General features: G+C 37.7%; 1 protein-coding gene across 6 annotated transcripts in view; it reads left to right on the forward strand.

Annotated features, from left to right (window-relative positions):
• Positions 1-15,055, forward strand: part of C2H7orf57 (chromosome 2 C7orf57 homolog) — a 143,026-nt gene that overhangs the window by 69,653 nt on the left and 58,318 nt on the right. The window contains exon 1 of one of the 6 annotated variants that reach the window (XM_033930472.1): positions 7,556-7,656. The exons of the other annotated variants lie outside the window; for them this stretch is intronic. Coding sequence (XP_033786363.1) covers positions 7,565-7,656 — 92 coding nt within the window. The 5' untranslated portion in view covers positions 7,556-7,564. Of the gene's footprint in view, positions 1-7,555; positions 7,657-15,055 lie in introns of those variants that run through there. 6 annotated transcript variants of the gene reach the window in all.

A 15,055-nucleotide genomic window follows, 5' to 3' on the forward strand; every position in this document is an offset into this window, starting at 1 on the left:
CCCCCACACAACATCGGGGCAAGAGGGAGCTCAAGCCCTCTTGTCCCAGCCAATCGCGGTACCCCCGACTCACCGAATCCATCGGGGCAAGAGGGAGCCCAAGCCCTTTTTCCCCCCCGACTCACCGACTCCATCGGGGCAAGAGGGAGCCCAAGCCCTCTTGCCCCCCCGACTCCCCGACTCCATCGGGGCAAGAGGGAGCCCAAGCCCTCTTGCCCCGCCGATCGTGCCCCCCCCCGACTCGTTCGGGCCAGGAGGGAGCCCAAGCCCTCCTGGTCCAGCCAATCCTCTACCCACACCCCCCACTACATTATGGGCAGGAGGGATCCCAGTCCCTCCTGCCCTCGACGAACCCCCCTCCCCCCAACATCTGCCCCCCCCAGAACCCCCAATCGGCCCCCCCTCCCAGCTGACCCGCTTGGGCTACCTCTTGCCCCGATGTTGTCGGGAGGGGGGGATCGCGGTTTGACATGGCAGGAGGGCTTGGGAACCCTCCTGCCTGGATCATTGTGGGGGGGTGGGATTCTGTAACCGGTGTTGTTTTTGACAGACACCGGTTACAGAATCCAGCTCCTCCTTCACCTAAAAGCCCTTCTATTGGACATTTGTGGCTTAGGCGTTTGTTTGTTTCATTATGGCTAAAAAGTGTAGACGTGCTGTGGGGGTACTTTTAGACGTAGTGGAGATTGAGCGTTTAGGCAGAGGAAGGCCATAATCAAAAAATGGACGTTTGTTTTGGTTATGGACACTTTCCCTGCTTCTGGGTTGAACGTTTAGGGACTTAGGCCAAAAGGGGACTTAGACGCTTTTTTTATTTTACCCCTCTAATTGTTTAGCATGTGGACTGTTGTGCACTGACTGAAAGTGCAGGTTTAGTGCATGAGTCTCTACTGCCTACAAAATGAGGTGACAATAACAATAACAATTTTTTTTTATATACCACAGGACTGTGAAGTTCTATGCGGTTTACAATGATTAAAGATGTTACAGATTGAGTGGAATCAACAAAGTATAGACTTGGTGATTGACAGTTCTAGAGATCATTTGTTGAGGACTAAGATTGTATAGGTTGGTTTCCTAAGTATTTCAGGAACAGATGTGTTTTTAGACGTTTCCTGAATTCCCTATAGGTAGTAGGCACGGGTAATTGTTCTAGGTCTTTACCCCACAGTGCTGCTTGATGTGAGAAAAGATGTTGGTGATGACTTTTAAATTTACAACCTCTAACCGGTGGAGAAACAAAGTTTGGGTGTGAGCTTTGCCTATGTCTGTTGGTTGTGAAAGAGAAAAGGTCTGTTATATATTTAGGGGTAAGCCATAAAGAACCTTGAAGCAAAAACAACCAAACTTGAATTTCACACGTGCTTCCATCGGCAGCCAGTTCATAAGTTGATAGGAAGATGTTATGTGATCAAACTTCTTCAGAGGAAGAGGGAGAACTAGAAGGCCTTGAGAAGATGCATGCTGAAGGCCCAGCAGAGGCAGGAACTTCTTCAAGCGGCACTGGCACGTCCTGTGGGCTGCGTGCCGGTGCCATACGGGGGGTAAGTTTCAAGTAGTTCGGGCGGGAGGTGCCGGTTCGCACGTGGGGGGGGGGGACCTTTGCAAGCGGGTGGGGGGGGGGAGGGAACGTATCAAGCGAGTTTCCATTATTTCCTATGGGGAAACTCGCTTTGATATAGGAGTATTTTTGTTTACAAGCATGCTTTTGGAACAAATTATTCTCGTAAACCAAGGTTCCACTGTAATTGTAATGCAATTTCTTCCATTCATTTTTCATATACACACAATATAATCTTATTAACAATATATAATGGTAAACACAAAATTTTTTTTTTTTTAAATTCTTTATTCATTTTAAATTTCTTACATCAAGTGATAAATATATAATACATATAATTTTCAATATACACTTGAATATCCATCAAAATATATTTTAATACAAACATATATAAAAACCCCTTTTGCAATAAATTATATATCATCTGTTATTATAATATTGTACCCACCCTAACCCCTATTATATGATCTATCATTGTGCTATGATATCTGATCTTTAGAAAAAAGAGCCAATGGTCCCCAGATTTTATTAAATTTTTTAATATAACCATGTTGTAACGCTATTGCTTTTTCCATCTTATATATATGGCAAATAGAATTCCACCAAAAAGTGAAATTTAATTTTGTATGATCTTTCCAGTTTTGAGTAATTTGTTGTATGGCGACCCCTGTTAATATCAATAAAAGTTTATTATTGTTTGCTGATATTGGACTCTGTGTTCTCATTGCTGTTCCAAATAAAATTGTGTCATATGTAAGTCCAACATGATTTTCTAATAATATATTAATTTGGGGCCAAATTGTTTTCCAAAAGGCATTTATACAGGGACAAAAATAGATTAAATGATCTAATGTCCCAATTTCTACCTTACAATGCCAGCATCTATTAGATTTAGAACTATCTATTTTTTTGTAACCGAGTAGGGGTCCATAAAACTCTATGTAATAAAAATAACCATGTTTGACTCATAGATGCTGACATTGTAGTATGTATTCTCCAGGACCAAAATTTTTGCCATTGAGTTGCAGAAATTGTCTGTCCTATCTCAATACTCCAAATGTCCCTAAGTCCTGTTCTTTTTTTTTTATTTAAAAATCCATATAATAATTTAAACCATTTTGCGGCTTGGTGTCCCAAAAAATCTGCCTGAAAGCAAAGGATTTGCAAACTATATTGAGTATTAAGATTTTTCCATTCAGGGAACCCTTCCTGGATGGCTTGCTTCAATTGCATCCATTTAAAATATTGTGTTATGTTCAATCCAAATTTTTGTTGCAATTGTGAAAAACTAAGCATGGATCCATTTACTATAACATCATTTAAAGACCGTATACCTGCAATTATCCATTGCTTCCATATTATTTTGAATCCACCAATTTTGATCCTGGAGTTTACCCAAATGGATTGATGTAACGATTTAGTTATTGGATCTGTTGTAATAATACTAATAAATCTTATTGTTTTCCATGTATCTAATAAAATTCTGTGATCTTTATATCTCTTGGGCATTGTTATACTTATAAGATGTTCCGGATATAATGGAAACAGGAGTCGCCATTCTAAATATAACCAGTCTGGTACATTCTCCATGAGGTCTGGGATGATCCAATACATACCCTGTCTTAAAATATAGGCTTGATGATACCTATAAAAATTTGGAAAATTTACCCCTCCCTCTCTAATTGTTTTTTGTAATGTTGCTAAAGCGATTCTTGGCCTTTTCCCAAACCAAACAAATTTTGTAAGTATTCTATTTAATTTTTTATAAAATGACCCCTGAAAAAATATCGGAATCATACTCATTTGATAACAAACCACAGGTAAGATCATCATTTTTATTGTTTGAACTCTTCCCCACCATGAAAGATGTAAGGATTCCATTGCTCGCACATTTCTGTTATTTTTTTTTAATTAAAATTTTTTCATTTTCTGTTACTGTATCATCAATTGTATTTTTAATAACAATTCCTAAATATTTTATTCCTTCCTCTTTCCATTGGAATGAATATGAATCAAATAAATCCTTTGGTACAATGGACATTAATTGGAAGAACTTCAGATTTTATCCCAATTTATTTTGTATCAGAAAATTTACCAAATTTATCTAATAAATTTAATAACATGGAAATGGTAGTCTTCCGGTTTCCTCAAATATAAAAGAATATCATCTGCATAATGCAGATAATTTTATATTCCCAATTTGAAAATGTGATCCCCTTTATTCCCTTAGTTTTGATTTATTGCAATTAATAAGAGTTCAAGAACAATATCAAAAGTAAGGGAGATAAAGGACAACCTTGTCTAACCCCCCGTAACAAGTTAAATCTTTCTGAAATGTTATTATTTATATTTAATCTTGCTCCAGGAGAGCTATACAATGTTTGAATCATTTTAATAAAAAAGGGACCTATTCCAAACCATTTTAAAGCTTGATACATAAATTTCCACTCCACTCTATCAAATGCTTTTCTCTGCATCTAACGATATTAAGAAAGCTGGTTCATTCATAGTTTTCGCTAAGTTTAAGAATGAAGTGCCAGTCTGGTATTATGTGAGGAATGTCTTTTAGCAACGAATCCTGTTTGGTGTACATCTATAATAAAAGGAAGAGCTTTTGCCAATCTTAATGCTAATACTTTAGCAAGCAATTTTTCATCTACATTCAACAATGATATGGGCCTGTAGTTTGAAACCAATGTAGGATCCCTGTTTGGTTTTGGTAAGACAATAATTACAGAATCTGCCATAGTACCTGATATATTTTCATTATGTATCTGATATTGATATAAATTTAATAAATAAGGCAATATAATATTTTGAAATGTTTTATAAAATTCAACAGTATATCCATCTCCACCTGGAGCGGATCCAACTCTAAGAGATTTCAATGCTAGTTCTATTTCTTTTAATGATATATGTTCTTCTAAACTTCCTTTTATATGTTCTGGAATATTTGGTCCAATAATTGAATTTAAAAACTCTAAGCCATCTTGTTCTTTATTTTCACAAGAATCTGAAGTATATAGACTCTTATAAAAATCAAGAAATTGTTTTACAATATCTTTAGTGCTGGTGTGTGTATTACCTTTTGTATCTTTTATTGCAATAATTTTAGTTTTCTTTTTTTTGCTTTAAGAAAATTTGCCAACATTTTTCCAGCTTTATTTGAGTTTCCATAATATCTAAATTGCTGACAGAACATTTCTTTTCTAACAAATTGTGAAGAGAGTTCATTATATTTAGTTTTAACTTTTAATAGTTTTTGTAATACTACATTTTCCCATTTAATAATTAATTTTTTTTCTAATGATTTAATTTCTTCCTCTAATTCCATAAATTGTTTTTTAAGCTGTTTTTTCATAAAAGCCGAATATGATATAATGTTTCCTCTCATTGTAGCTTTACAAGCATCCCATATAATTTCAATATTCATATTGTCTGTACTATTAATTTGAAAAAACTCTTTCATCTTTACTTTTAGATCTGTTACAAAATTTTCATCAGCAAGTAAGGCATTATCAAATTTCCAAATTGATGTAAAATTTGTTTTTATATCATTTTTTAGATCAATCCACACACCAGCATGATCAGAAATTATAATAGGATCAATAACTGCTTTCATAACTTTTTGTGCTAAATTACTAGAAACAAATATATAATCAATTCTTGAAAATGATTTATGGACCTGAGAACAAAAAGAATATTCCTGATCATTAAAATGAAGAATACGCCATATATCTACCAAATCACAAGATTGTATCAAATTTTCTAGCCCTAATGATTTTATAATTTTACTAGGTTTCTTATCCAAAATAGGATCCATAACAGCATTGAAATCTCCAGCTACTATCAAATTTGAAGTAGCCAATGGTAGTAATATCTGTTGAATTTTTTTAAAAACTCCATTTGATTTGAATTAGGAGCATATAAATTAAATAAGTCCAGGGTTGTATTTCCCATTATCATTTTGATATGTACCCATCTTCCTAATGGATCAATTTTTATAAGTTTAAAATCAGCAGTACATTTCTTATTAATAAGTATGGCTACTCCTGCCTTTTTTCCTAAGGCAGGAGCAAAAAAACATTTAGATACCCATCCCCCAATTAGTTTATTAGATTCATTCCCTGTAAGATGTGTCTCTTGCATGAAATAGATATCCGCATTTTGCTTGTGAAGGAAACCTAACATTTTTTTTCTTTTTACTGGGTGATTCAGACCATTGACGTTAATGGAAAAAATTTTAATTGTCATTTAATAATTTGAGTAAAATAAAATATCTTCTTAATAATAAAATTTTGATCAGATATCTGCACTTTTCTTTAATTATTCTAGATTTAATTATTAATTTTCCCCTCTTCCTATTCCCATCCCCCACCCCACCCTCCCTTTTAATTAAAAATTGTGTATACTTGGTAACACGCATCCTAAGTCGATAATAAAGCACTCCATAAGACCTGTTCTTATTGTATTCTATAAATTAAAACATTTGTTATTTAAATGAAATATAATATAATTTAGCCATGTTACACACACATATATATATATATATATATATAATATTCAAAGCATATTATATTGTTAATTTATCTAAATTGTTATTTTTGTAATAAATATATATCAATAAATAATCCCTTATTTGTTTTATTTTAAATAATATGGGAATTCAATGATATATAATTAAGTATTTTATGATCAAAAAATTCCCCTCCTATGGAGGAACCCACCGTAAAAGCACATCTCGATTTCACATATATATTTCTTTTACTTTTATGTTAGTTGAATCCAGAAGAGAGAATAATTTCAATACAAACTCATTTCCTTCAAGTATATCTCAGTCCATCTTTATTCTTGATTGTAGTTTTCTATTCCGTTTTGAATTTTCATTTTCTCTTCTTTTCTTCTTTTTCCAATGTATGTAGTTCTTCTCTTTATATGATCAATACGATGCAACAACAAGATCTGTCCATAAGTTCAACGGTTATACAAAAGTCTTTCTTTATAGTTCCGGTGTCTGCTCTGTCCATCACATGTAGTTCCCTCGCTTTGACATCTGGGAATCTGAGTCTTTATTCTCTCCTCTGTATCTAGTGTTATATATGTTCGAGATGCACCCTCACTGCGCATCCCCCCATGGAGGAAGATCTTTACTTTATATTGTATTAAATTAATTAAAATTATAAAATTATAAAGTAGTCTTTCAAATATTTTCTATTTTTCTAAAAATGAAAATCATTTATCTGAAAATTATTAATTAATATTGAATGTTCCTAAACATCTTTCCTTATAAATTCATTCTTTAATATTATATTATATTTCCTTTAATACATTCATATCTTCCTTTAATAAACTTAGTTCATGTTTAAAACATTCACTTATTCCCTTAATAGAAGTTTTTTTTTTTTTTTGGAATTTTGATTTCATTTGAATTCCATTTTTGAATATCGTTAGTGTAGAATATTTGAATTGATTTGAATATATTACATTCTATATAGTTTTTCCAAATCAATTTAAAATACCTTTTTATCAAATTAGTTATTTAACTATATTCAGTTATCTATATATAGGAACTAAAATATGATAAACAATTTAAGAAGACATTGGTACTTCCTGGTTTTGAATAAATTTTTCTAATTTCTCTGGATCATTGAAAGATAAAGTTTTGTTTCCAATTGTCACTTTCATAGTAGCAGGGTATACCAATCCAAACTTCGCTCCTAATTCTCTCAGCTTTGGTCTTAAATCCAATAACTTCTTTCTTTTTACAGCTGTATTTTTTGCGAAATCCGGCACTAGATGTACAAAAGCATCCTGATACTTCAAACCTTTATTTTTCTTGGCCAGTTGTAATATTTCTATGGCCTGTTGGTGTCGCAATAGTTTAAAAATAAAAGGTCTTGGTCCTTGCTGGTTTACTGCTCTTTTTAACGGCACTCTATGTGCTCTTTCTATTTCTATGGGAAATTTCGTTTGCAAAGGAAGTAGCTTGGAAGTAATTTTTCAATGAAGGTGACAGGATTTCCTATTTCTGCTCCTTCCGGCAAGCCAATCAGACGGATGTTACTTCTTCGTTCACGATTCGAAAAATCTTCCAGGTCTTTAATAAGTATTTCAATTTTTTTCCTGTCTGCTTGGCTATAACAGATTTCCTCTTCAACTGTCAGCATTCTTTCTTCTAAGTTGTTAGATTTCAATTCAAGCACATCCATCTTCTTATTTATATTTGAAACCTCTTCTGTTAAATCGGTAACTTTTTTAGTAATAATAGAAAGCATTTCTTTAATTTCTTTTAACTCTTTCATAACTTCTGTGTCTGTCAGTTTTAAACTGCTCTCCTGCTCCGGTTTTGCCCTTTTGCTACTTCCTGATACAGCGAAGTCGTTTTTATTCTGTTTACCAGTTGCCATCCTTTTTTCTTCTTTATTATTCATAGGACCAGTGAAATTTTAATATTTCTTCCGTTTTCATTCAATTTATTTAATCTTTCAAGGTCTTTTTAATGGAGCTCTTCAATTACACGACTTTCTTCATGCGTGTCCAAGCCACGCCCCCTCGGTAAACACAAAATTAATCTACACAAAGCACACTGCGTGCAGAGAAAATGTTAATTATAATTTATATTCTTTTTTTTTTTTCCAAAGAGGTTAAGGCAGATGACTTTAAAATATGCAATGTTACTTCAGTAACTGCTACAAAAAAATATACAAATGTAGTGCAAAGTATAGACAGCAGATATAAATTCTCAAAACAGACACATTTTGATCACTAAATTTAAAATAAAATAATTTTCCTTACCTTTGTTGTCTGGTGATTTTATTTTTCTAATCATCCTTTCCCGGTCTCTGGTTGCATTTCCGTCTGTCTGTTCTCTTAACTGTGTTTCCAGGGCCTTATTATCCACTGGCTGTTTTTCTCTTCTTTCTTTCTGCCCTAGGTCCATCTTTATAGAACAAAACACAAAAAAAACCCTTTCATCAATACTGGGCAATTTTCTCAAATAGTATCTTCATATAACATTTAAAGGCTTTTAAATATTTAAATGTGCTCATAAGCTCTTCAGCAAGACGCCACAGCAGCGGTACAATGTCGCTGGAAAGGTGCTTGAATTTTAATCATAACACATTGGATGGAGCAAGGATTCTCACTTCTACTGGAGTGGCAAATGTTATGGCTCTACAAAAGTTGTTTAACAGTAGACCACTTATATAAAAAGGTCAGTTCATGGCTCCAATACAGTCTGTGTTTCGCTACGATAAATCAGGAAGCCAGAAGGATGAGCTTTTTATATTGATTTTATTTGCAATGTGCAGTGCCTGAGTCCTTTGGTCTAGTTTCAAGTTTCAAGTTTATTGTGTATTTGATTAATCGCTTACTCAAATTTCTAAGCGATGAACATATCTTTAAAATTACAAATAATACAAGGGATAGCAAAAACAAATAGATACTAGGCAAACATGACTAACAATATAAACAGTAAAAACAAAAGAATGGGTAAAGAAATACAAAATTGTTAATAGAAAAGAAGAAAATTATGGTAAACAATAGGGGGGAATAAACAGTAGCCTTGAAAGAGGTTATAGAGATAAACTGGAACTCCTAAGTATCAAAAGCATCTTGATGTTGAAAAAAGACGCCCTGGGGCGTTTTCAACATCAAGTGTGTAGACCAAAGGACTCAGGCACTGCACACTGCAAATAAAATAAATATAAAAAGCTCATCCTTCCAGCTTCCTGATGTAGCATAGCGAAACACAGACTGTGTTGGAGCCGTGAACTGACCTTTTCAGATAAGTGGTCTACTGTTAAACAACTTTTGTAGAGCCATAACATTTGCCACTCCAGTAGAAGCGAGAATCCTTGCTCCATCCAATGTGTTATGATTAAAATTCAAGCACCTTTCCAGCGACATTGTACCGCTGCTGTGGCGCCTTGCTGAAGAGCTTATGAGCACATTTAAAAGCCTTTAAATGTTATATGAAGATACTATTTGAGAAACTTGCCCAGAATTGATGAGAGGGTTTTTTTTGTGTTTTGTTCTATTTTGAAAGTATTGCCCCCTCAAGTGGACTGTAATTTAAAATCCCTGGTCTGTTTGGATCAAACCTACCTCCATCTTTGGCATTAACTTTTTAACATTCAACTTTTTTCCATTTTTCTGCTTTCTTCTCAAAATCTACTTTTCCATGTCTTCTTTTCCTATCTCTCTTCTCTCCCTTGGCCTTACATCTCTCTCTCCTTTCCTCTCCCTTTCCATGGTCCGACATCTCTCTCCTCCCCCCCCCAGTAGTCCAACATCTCTCTCTCCTTCCCTCCCTCCCCCCGGTGGTTTCAAGTTTCAAGTTTTAAGTTTTATTAATTTTAATATATCGACCATCGACGTGCATCTAGCCGGTTTACAATGCTAAAAAAATTAAAAGTTGAAAAAAAATATATATATATAATAATTATAAGTGGGGGAAGAGTGAACATTAAAAGACAATTTACAAATACAAACTTGGACTTGAGGATAAAGAGGGGAGGGGGAGTTGATAAATACATCATTTAAAACAAAATCAAAGAACAGGGAAGAGGGGGAGGGATATGACATCAGGAGTGGGGGGTTGCTTCTTAAAAGCGGTTGATGATAAGTTTTACTGGCTGTTGGAGAGGAGGTATTTAAGGGCTGTGATATGCATCTTGGAATAAGAACATTTTTAGTTTAGTCTTAAATTTGTCGAGGAAATTTTCGAGGTGGAGTTGAGGTGGCATAGCGTTCCATAAGATTGGAGCAACTATGGAGAAGTTAGTTTTCCTGGTGTAGTAGAATTTTTTGATGGAATGGATGGTCAGTAGATTCTGATCTGCTGATCTAAGTGTCTGAGAAGGGCAAAGAGGAATGATAAGTTTATTGAGAAAAGATGGAAGACGGGAAAGTTTGATTTTAAAGACCAGCATTAAGATTTTATAAGTGATACGGTGTGTAATGGGTAGCCAGTGGGCTTCTTTCAGAAGAGGAGTAACATGATCATATTTCCCTACCTTATGAATAAATTTAATTGCTGTATTTCGGATGAGCTGCAGTTGACGTAATTCTTTTTGAGGAATTCCATTATATAGAGAATTACAGTAGGCTACATAAGAACATAAGAAATGCCTCTGCTGGGTCAGACTCGAGGTCCATCGTGCCCAGCAGTCCGCTCATGCGGCGGCCCAACAGGTCCAGGACCTGTGCAGTAATCTTCTATCTATACCCCTCTATCCCCATTTCCAGTAGGAATTTGTCCAATCCTTTCTTGAACCCCAGTACTGTACTCTGCCCTATTTCGTCCTCTGGAAGCGCATTCCAGGTGTCCACCACACGTTGGGTAAAGAAGAACTTCCTAGCATTTGTTTTGAATCTGTCTCCTATCAACTTTTCCGAATGCCCTCTTGTTCTTTTATTATTAGAAAGTTTGAAGAATCTGTCCCTCTTTACTCTCTCTATGCCCTTCATGATCTTGTAAGTATCTATCATATCTCCTCTAAGTCTCCTCTTCTCCAGGGAAAAGAGACCCAGCTTCTCCAATCTCTCAGAATATGACAGGTTTTCCATACCTTTTATCAGACGTGTTGCTCTCCTCTGAACCCTCTTGACTAACACCATATCCTTCTTAAGATACGGCGATCAATATTGTACGCAGTATTCCAAATGCGGGCGCACCATCGCCCGATACAACGGCAGGATAACTTCTTTCGTTCTGGCTGTAATACCCTTTTTGATTATACCAAGCATTCTATTCGCTCTCTTAGCGGCCGCTGCACACTGTGCCGACGGCTTCATTGTCATGTCCACCATTACCCCCAAGTCCCTTTCCTGGGTACTCTTATTCAATAACATCCCTCCCATTGTATAGTTGTACCTCGAGTTTCTGCTCCCCACATGTAATACTTTACATTTCTCAATTTGAACTTCATCTGCCATTTCGCCGCCCATTCTTCTAATTTGTTCAAGTCCCTTTGCAACTTTTCGCAGTCCTCTGTAGTCCGAGCTCCATTAAATAGTTTGGTGTCATCCGCAAATTTTATTATCTCGCACTTCGTCCCTATTTCTAGATCATTTATGAAGATATTAAATAGCAGTGGCCCGAGCACCGAGCCCTGCGGGACACCACTCGTGACCCTCCTCCAGTCGGAGTAGTGACCCTTCACTCCTACTCTTTGTTTTCTACCCTCCAACCAGTTTCTGATCCATCTATGTACATCTCCTTCCACCCCATGGTTCTTCAGTTTCCGGAGTAGACGTTCATGGGGCACCTTGTCAAAGGCTTTTTGGAAATCTAGATATATGATGTCTATGGGGTCTCCTTTGTCCATCCGTTTGTTGATCCCTTCAAAGAAGTGCAATAAGTTCGTAAGGCACGATCTTCCCTTGCAGAAACCATGCTGGCTGGTTATCAGAAGTTCATGTTTTTCAAAATGTTGATCGATGTTTTCTTTTATCAGTGCTTCTGCCATTTTCCCCGGAACCGAAGTCAGGCTCACCGGCCTGTAGTTTCCCGGGTCACCTCTTGATCCCTTTTTAAAGATGGGCGTAACGTTGGCTATCTTCCAATCTTCCGGGATCTCGCCTGTTTTCAGGGATAAGTTGCAAATTTGCTGCAGTAGTTCCGCTATCTCCTCCTTTAATTCCTTCAGAACCCTTGGATGAGAAATGACCAATGGTCTGACATCTCCTTCCTTTCCCCCTTTCCCACAGTCTGGCATCTCTCCTCTCCTTCCCATAGTCTGGCATCTCTCTCCCCTCCTTCCCTTACATTCCATGGTCTAGCATCTCTGTCTCCTTCTCTCCTTTTTACTGTGGTTTGACATCTCTCTCTCCCTCCTTCTATCACCCTTCTCCGGATCTGACATATTTCCCTTCCTTGAATCATCTCCCCATTCCACTAGTGTAACATTTCTCTTTCCTTTCCTCCTTTCTGTCCTCTGTAGTCCAACATATCCCCTCCCTTCCTCATTAATGGCCCCCCTCCCAGTCCAACATTTCTCCCTCCTTTCCCTCCACCAGTCCAACATCTTTTTTTATCTGCCTCCTACACACTTCCTCTCCTCCGGTTCTCATTCCCTCTCCAACCAACATTTCTCTCTCTCTCTCCATCTATTAGTCCAACTTTTCACTCCCTGCCCTTTCCCCCTTCCCTTGAGTGTGACATTTCTCCTTCCCTCCCCATCCAACAACTATTCCTCTCTGTCTCTCCATGAGTCCAACACTTTCTGCTTCCTGCATGCTTTCTCTCTCTTTCCTCGCCCCTTCCCCTGAGTGTTACATCCCTCTTTCCCACAGTCCCAGTCCATCTCTCCCCAATTCCACTCACAACATCTAAAATGCTCTCTCCTCATGCAGCATTTCTACCCCATGTCCATTTCTCCCTCTATCACCACTCTCATCCCTCCTGAAACAATTGTCCTTCCTTCCTTCCTCCCCAACCCCACTCACAATTAACATGCTCTCTCCCCATGCAACATTTCTCCCTCTGCACCCCATGTCCATTTTCCCCTCTCATCACTCTCATCCCTCCTGCAACAGTTTTCCTTCCTTCCCTTCTCCCCAATCTCACAAATAACATGCTCTCTCCACATTCACCATTTCTCCCTCTATAATCACTCATCCCTCCTGCAATAACTTTTCTTCCTTTCCTCCCCCTTAAACCTACTCACAACTAATATGCTCTCTCCTCTTGCACCATCTCACTTTCCCTTCCACTCCATGTCCATTTCTCCATCTCTTACCACTCTCATCCCTCCTGCAACATTTTTCTTTCCCTCCCTCCCTCCCTCTGAGTTAGCAGCACTGATTCCTACATGCTGTCTGCCGCTAACCCTGAAGCCTTTCCTCTGTCATGTCCTGCCCGTTCAAAAACAGGAAGTTCTGACAGAGGGCAGAAGGAGAAGGTTCTGGGTTAGCAGCACGCAGCTCTCCCCTTCAAGTCCAGCAGTACCTTTCCCTTCCTCTCCTGCCAGGTCCAGCAGCACCTCTTCTTCCTTCCCTTTCCCTCCTCTCCATTTCCCTTGTCCAATAGTACCTCTCCTCCTAGTAGAAGCAGCTCACTGTGTGCTTTTAAGTTCCCCACAAAGCTGCCACTAGCATTAGTTTAGCGATTCCATCAGGCAGCCTCGGGGCCTTTGCCAGGCCGGCCCACCTCCAATGATTCAACTTCATCTTTCCTCAGAGGTGGGATGGCCTAGCAAAGGCCCCAAGGCTGCCTGATAGAATCGCTAAACTAACGCTAGCGGTAGCTGTGTAGGGAAGTTAAAAGCACACGGTGAACTGCTGCTAATGGGAGGAGAGGTGCTACTGGACATGGGAAAAGGAGAGTGAGCTGCCCCTGCTAGTCCAGGAGAAGAGAAGACGATGACGGCAATATCAGCAAATGGAATGTGGGAGATATGTGACAGCAGAAGAAGAGTAGGAGATGTCGCGTACTCCCTGACAATGGTATGCGTACCCCCTTGGTGTTCAGAACCTCTGACCTAATGTGTAGCCATTAATACAAAAAAATAGGAAAATCGGCCATTTTATGCAAGCAATAAAAATCACCCTAACAAGAGAAGACGATGACGGCAATATCAGCGAATGGAATATGGGAGATATGTGACAGCAGAAGAAGAGTAGGAGATGTCGCGTACTCCCTGACAATGGTATGCGTACCCCCTTGGTGTTCAGAACCTCTGACCTAATGTGTAGCCATTAATACAAAAAAAGAGGAAAATCGGCCATTTTATGCAAGCAATAAAAATCACCCTAACACTTAGGAATGACCCTCATGAGGGCGCACTAAGGCCATTTTTAGGTAAAAGGGCCCCTCACTTTTCTGTATCTGGGGCAGTAGAGCGTTAAGTGACTTGCCTAGGGTCACAAGAAGCCAGAATGAGAATCAAATATAGTTCCCCAGGTTCTCAGCCCACAGCTTGGCTGTTCAGATAAATTTTTAATACATGGGGTGATTGACTATACACTCATTCTGAACCAGGACTAGATTGCCACACACACTAACTAAATCAGTTCTTTAGACTTGTTTAACTGTATAAACAACTTGCCTTGAGTTTAGCCTCCCATCTGTTTATCCTAACGCAGTCTGTACCTCCCATCTTGTCCCCATCTAATATCTGCATTTGACCCCTTAGTTATGGGATATGCTGTATTATAAAAAAAAAAAACCAAAACCCAACACATTAGCATCATATCTATATTATTTGAATGTTCTGATTTGTGCTTTTCAGATGCTTCATAAGTATTTTGTCTCCCTTTTTAGTATGCATTATATGTTTTGACCTATCAGAGATTAGGAAAGCTAGCAAATTGGGCAACAGTATAATAATGGGTGATTTCAACTACCATTAATTAATTCCAGTCTTTAGGAGTGCTTTGGAGTTATCTACATTTGAACTGGTGTCCATGAAGTGGATCTGTGGCAGTAGGAGTCCACCCCTGATGCAGCTTTGCGAAACGGTGATTTCATTGTCAGGTGTTGGTGGCTGC

This window comes from Geotrypetes seraphini, chromosome 2, assembly GCF_902459505.1.
Source record: "Geotrypetes seraphini chromosome 2, aGeoSer1.1, whole genome shotgun sequence".
NCBI classification, from domain to species: Eukaryota; Metazoa; Chordata; class Amphibia; order Gymnophiona; family Dermophiidae; genus Geotrypetes; species Geotrypetes seraphini.